The sequence below is a fragment of the Ovis aries genome, chromosome 1 (assembly GCF_016772045.2).
Source record: "Ovis aries strain OAR_USU_Benz2616 breed Rambouillet chromosome 1, ARS-UI_Ramb_v3.0, whole genome shotgun sequence".
Classification (NCBI taxonomy): Eukaryota; Metazoa; Chordata; class Mammalia; order Artiodactyla; family Bovidae; genus Ovis; species Ovis aries.
This window is the reverse complement of record NC_056054.1, coordinates 117,768,400-117,774,399: the sequence shown is the minus strand read 5'-3', so window position 1 is coordinate 117,774,399 and position 6,000 is coordinate 117,768,400. Positions and strand designations below refer to the sequence as shown.

The 6,000-nt window shown below is 43.5% G+C and overlaps 1 protein-coding gene across 2 annotated transcripts in view; it reads left to right on the top strand.

The window, feature by feature from the left end:
• Positions 1 to 307: 307 nt before the first annotated feature.
• Positions 308 to 6,000, top strand: part of ALDH9A1 (aldehyde dehydrogenase 9 family member A1) — a 29,366-nt gene continuing 23,673 nt past the window's right edge. The window contains exons 1-2 of one of the 2 annotated variants that reach the window (XM_027977692.3): positions 308 to 525; positions 2,443 to 2,588. In XM_027977692.3, the coding sequence (XP_027833493.1) occupies positions 339 to 525; positions 2,443 to 2,588 (333 nt within the window). In that variant the 5' untranslated portion in view covers positions 308 to 338. Of the gene's footprint in view, positions 670 to 2,442; positions 2,589 to 6,000 lie in introns of both variants that reach the window. The other variant, XM_060403452.1, reaches the window with a different exon arrangement.

The following is a 6,000-nucleotide window of genomic DNA, read 5'->3' as shown; positions in this document are numbered from 1 at the left end:
CATCCAGCCATCTCATCCTCTGTCGTCCCCTTCTCCTCCTGCCCCAGGGCCCTCAACTCTAGGCCGGGCGCGCCCCTCCCTCTGCCAGCGTCTGGCCTCGGCCCCGCCCCTCCCCGCTGCTCCGCCCCTCCCCTCAGCCCGCGTCTTGCCCCGCCCTCCAGCGGCCCCTCCCATCTCGGCTACCCCGCCCCTCCCTCGGCCCCGCCCCTCCCTCAGCCCGCGTCTTACCCCGCTCTCCCGCGGCCCCTCCCCTCTCCGCGGCCCCTCCCCTCTCCGCGGGCCCGTCCTCCCGCGGCCCCGCCCCTCTGGCTTGGCTCTCTCCGCCGCTCCTGCCCCCCATGTTTCTCCGAGCTGGCCTGGCTGCACTGTCTACGCTTTCCCGCACCCTCAGGCCTGCTTCTGCTCCGATCGCCGCCATGAGCACTGGCACCTTCGTTGTGTCGCAGCCCCTCAATTACCGTGGCGGGGCTCGCGTGGAGCCAGTGGATGCCTCCGGCACCGAGAAGGCTTTCGAGCCAGCAACCGGTAACGGGGTCGGAGGGAAGCTGCGGGGGCCAGGGTAGGGGCGAGGCTGTGGCGCGGACTGACGCTCCCCCGCCCAGGGGTGAAACCTGTTCTAACTTCCTGAAGCTTCATGTAGTGCTCTGAACAGACGTTTGTTGAGCACGGGTAAGTGATGGTGTAGAGTATAAAGTTATCTGTGTAGGCAGCTAAGGATGCTGCGCAAACACGAGAGCTTCTGGACCGGGGCAGGAAGGAGTCGTAGAAAAGGGGAGCAGCTTGTGAGTTGCGCGGTGGGGTCAGGATTAATTTCACAACAGCCTGAACAGAGTCCACAGAGCCCCGGTGGGTAAGGTAGTGTCTTTGTGTTAATTATTAATTTTAAAGGTAGGACCTCAGTAATGTCTTCAGCGGTGCACTTAGAAGAGTTCTAGGACAGGGTGAAAAGAAATACTTCTGCCAAAATGGAGGAGCATGCACAGATGGTTGTAATGAGCGTGAATGACTACTTTGTTGCCATCCCCTAGGGTTAAAGTATTTCCGGACACGAACCAGAGCTGGGAAAGGGAAATAAAAAATTCTGCTTTTATCTAGTGTTTAATGTGTGCCAAGCACTGTGCCAGGCCTTGGGAAGTCCAAAGATCACAAAGCAAATGAGGAAGAGGTTTTTTGTTTTGCTTTTGTTTTGCTGTGTTTAATGTTTGCGAGGAGAGAAATATAAATGTTTGTGCAAACCAAATATTATATCCCCAGACGGATAAAACTGAATTTCAAGAGACTGGAGAATTTAGGTGTGATCAATTACACCTTCCTGCTCTAAGACTTGTCAGAGCAGGAAGGGGCCACAGCCACCATCAGGCTCTCCTTTAGGCCTCTTGGTTTCCCACTCCCATATTGATACAAAAGAAAGAAAAATTGCTCTTTATTTTAACTGCCTACAGTGTGTGCTGTGTGATTCTTAGCCACTGCCTCTATCAATTGGCTACTCAAATTTATCATACAGGTTTGCGAAATCTCTGGAAAAAGCAGAGTCCCAAATGTTCTTGTGGGAGGGGAGATCCTTAACTGACATCCTAGAGATTTCTTTTTAGTAGTGTCAGTCACAACCCTTAGGATTTGGGTCTAGAAAAACTGATCATTTCATATTTTGCCCAGTGTAGGGAATAGGATTGAAGTAAGAAAAGGAAATGGGCTCCCGAGGTGGCCCAGTGGTAAAGAATGCACCTGCCAGTGCAGGAGATGTGGGTTGGATCCCTAGGTCTGGAAGATCCCCTGGAGTTGGAAATGGCACCCCACTCCAGTATTCTTGCCTGGAAAATCCCATGCACAGAGGAGCCTGGCAGGCTGCAGTCTATGGGGTCACGAAGAGTCAGACGTGACTTAGTAACTAAACAACAAAAACAACAAGAAAATGAGAGATTGGGATTTTTTCCTTCATATTTGAGGAAAAAAATTTTCTTGCTTTTAGGAATATCTTTTCTTGATACACTATTTATTAACCACGTTCATCAAGTATCAGTAGTATTATATGACTTACAAAGATCACAGACCAGTGATTTAAAATCAAAGTTCATAACCCAGGAGACTGAATACTCTGATTTTGCAAGACCTCTGAGATTCTGAAACAGTGTTAAGGAGCATTGTGAAATAATTGATAGAAGTTAACCTTAGTAAACCCAAGTGTAAGAAGGGCAGGAGTTCTTACCCCAAAGTTCAAGGTGGGCTAGGCAAGAGACACAGTGAGTACATTTTTCTGAAGACAAGTCTTCAACTTTTATTAGATTCTTTTAAAGATAAGCTGTTGGTTTAGGGGTAGTCACTAAATCAGACTATACTTAAAAACAGGAAGAGGATCACTGAAAGGAAAATGGATACACAATACTTTATTTAAAATATGTGGCAAACATTTGAAATTAACACTCAGTTTCCCTGTATTTATAGGTAGAGTGATAGCTACTTTCACATGTTCAGGAGAAAAGGAAGTAAATTTGGCTGTTCAGGATGCAAAGGCTGCCTTTAAAATATGGAGTCAAAAATCTGGCATGGAGCGTTGCCGAATCCTTTTGGAGGCTGCCAGGATAATAAGGGTATGTTTTAATTTAATCTCTTCCAGAAAAGTCCTCTTGCATTGATTGCTCTGTGATTTTTTTTTTTCTTGTGATGATTTGCAATTAGACTGATGCATTATTAAGTGATACCTTTTTGATGAGACCCAAAAACATTTCCATATGCTCACTTTGATACGTACAACAAGCTTTCCTTCAGTGATTTTCTTTCTGGCTCTTGGCTGCTTGTGACATCTCCCTGGGCAGGCTTTCTTTTCCTTCTTTGTTGTTATGATAATGTATCCTTTGTCGCTTGTCTCCTTTTCTTTTTTCTTTTTAATTTTAAAATCTTTGATTCTTACATGCGTTCCCAAACATGAACCCCCCCTCCCACCTCCCTCCCCATAACATCTCTCTGGGTCATCCCCATGCACCAGCCCCAAGCATGCTGTATCCTGCGTCAGACGTAGACTGGTGATTCAATTCTTACATGATAGTATACATGTTAGAATGCCATTCTCCCAAATCATTCCACCCTCTCCCTCTCCCTCTGAGTCCAAAAGTCCGTTATACACATCTGTGTCTTTTTTGCTGTCTTGCATACAGGGTCGTCATTGCCATCTTTCTAAATTCCATATATATGTGTTAGTATACTGTATTGGTGTTTTTCTTTCTGGCTTACTTCACTCTGTATGATCGGCTCCAGTTTCATCCATCTCATCAGAACTGATTCAAATGAATTCTTTTTTAACGGCTGAGTAATACTCCATTGTGTATATGTACCACAGCTTTCTTATCCATTCATCTGCTGATGGACATCTAGGTTGCTTCCATGTCCTGGCTATTATAAACAGTGCTGCGATGAACATTGGGGTACATGTGTCTCTTTCAATTCTGGTTTCCTCGGTGTGTATGCCCAGCAGTGGGATTGCTGGGTCATAAGGTAGTTCTATTTGCAATTTTTTAAGGAATCTCCATGCTGTTCTCCATAGTGGCTGTACTAGTTTGCATTCCCACCAACAGTGTAGGAGGGTTCCCTTTTCTCCACACCCTCTCCAGCATTTATTGCCTGCAGATTTTTGGATCGCAGCCATTCTGACTGGTGTGAAGTGGTACCTCATTGTGGCTTTGATTTGCAGTTCTCTGATAATGAGTGATGTTGAGCATCTGTTCTTGTTCCCTATTACTTTTCCTCTGATGACGCTTAAGTTCACTTTTCTTTTTCAGGTTGATTTTCTGCCTTAGTTGCCTAGAAGATTTCATAGATTCATTCCTGTTCCCATCTTAAGAAATAAAGTTTAGCTTTTTACAGTCTTAAAAGGCAAAGGCACTAGATTGTCTTTACAGAAAATTAGAAAATTCAGAGGATATACACCAAAATATAAATCAGGGATATCTCTCAGTGTAGGACTGTGATGACTTTTTTCCTGAACAGTGTCTTATGTCAGAAACTGGGGGTTTGAGTTACCCTGTTTACAAGGTTATATGGGTATTCTGACAGGAAACTTAAAGTTTTCTGGATTAGGGAGAGAAAGAGTTTATTACTCACAGCAAAATACTTTAGCACTAGTTTTCTGAGCCCCTGTCTCCATGGGGTGACGCAGTAAGAGCCAGATGTTGCATACAGTGGGTTGTGCTGTAGGAGAGGAACCCCAAAATTAAGAGACTCAATTTATAAAGGGCACATCTGCCCATTCTCTCCTTTGGAGAAAGGTTACTTGTTAAGGTTAATGAGATGTAACTCACTGAGCAGATCTCCAAAGTTAAGGGGAAAGGTATCACTGGATTTATTACCCTGGAATGTAAGCAGATGTCTCCAAGAACAGGAAGTAGAGAGCTTTTTATCTCCACATCTCTTCAGAGACCTCTGTCTTTGGGGAGATGCTGTCTCTGCCTTCCAAGGCCTTTGCTTTTCAGTCAGCTTGCCAGTGGCCTTTGCAGAAAGCCTACACCATGCAGTAATATCAAGATATTCCTGGAGAATTTTCTCCCAACAGGGTATTTTCTTTTATCAAAATTTATTTTTAATTTGGTAGATTAAAAGTTGTAACTCAAAGCTGATAATTTTTTATTCTAATTTGCCTCTCACTTTTGCTTGTGCATAAGCATTTGGTTTGTTTACCTTCTTAAGAACTGGCTGTTTTATTATTATAAAGTTATTTTTAAAATCCTGAGTAGTACCTATTTTTTTTTTTACTCTGAAATTGACTGTCTAATGTTAATTTTCTTTTCCTTTAAACTCTTCATTCCGTTTTCTTTAATATTTTATACAATTTTTTACAGTCAAAAATATATTACTGTCTTTCTTGAAAGCTCTTATCTGATGATCATGGCCTGAATCTACCTTTGCTGATGTTGTTTTTGTTCAGTTACTAAGTCCTATCTGGCTTTTTGCAATCCCATGGACTTTAGCTCTCCAGGCTTCTCTGTCCATGGATTTCCCAGGCAAGAATTCTAGAGTGGGTTGCCATTTCCTTGTCAAGGGAATCTTCCAGGACTGATGATCAAACCTGCATCTCCTGCATTAGCAGGCAGATTCTTTAGACCTGAGCCACCAGGGAATCCCTGGATCTACCTTTACCTGAAATTATTCTATAACTGAATAGACCCCACCCTCTGACCACAACCTACAGTTTAGCCCTTGGTTGTTTTCTTTCAGTGATTTTTCAAGTTAATCATGATCTATAGTTCCTTGTCCTTTGCATTTTTAAACTACGCACAATTATCTTCTATAAGATAAAAATATTTATATTTACTCACATTTTTAACATAACTAGTGTTCTTCATTCCTTTGGGAGGGCCCAGATTTCTATGTTACCATTTTTATTTCTATTAGAAGAAATTCCTTAGCATGTTTCATAGTGCAGATTTGCTAGAGATGTTCTTTTAGCTTTTGTATGTCTGAAAAGTCTTCATTTCACTTTCAGTATTCCTTTATTTATATTAGTTCTAAACTTTTCCGTATTTTGGTTTCAGCTGTGCTGTCCTCGCTGCTGTGGGCGGGCTTTCTGGAGCTGCTGCAGGCAGAGGCTGCCCTATAGTTGCAGTGTGCGGGCTCCTCATTGCCGTGGTAGCTTGTGTTGCAAATCACGGGCTCTAGGGCTTGCAGGCTTCAGTGGTTGCTGTTGTTAGGGCTCAGTGCTCAAAGCTTGTGGGCTCTGGAGTGGCGCATGGCCTTAGCTGCCCCGAGGCATGTGGAATCTTCCTAGACCAGCCATCAAAGTCATATCCCCTGAATTGCAGGCAGATTCTTTACCACTGGACCACCAGGGATGTCCTTGCTTTCATTTTCAAAAAGAGTTCTAGATAAATAATTCTAGATTGACAGATTTTTCTTCCAGTGCTTTAAAGATGTTGCATGGCTGTCTTCTGGCTTGTTTTGTTTCAGAAGAGAAGTCTGCTGTCATTCTTATTTTTGTTCCCTTTTATTAAATATTTTTTACCTCTCTGGCTG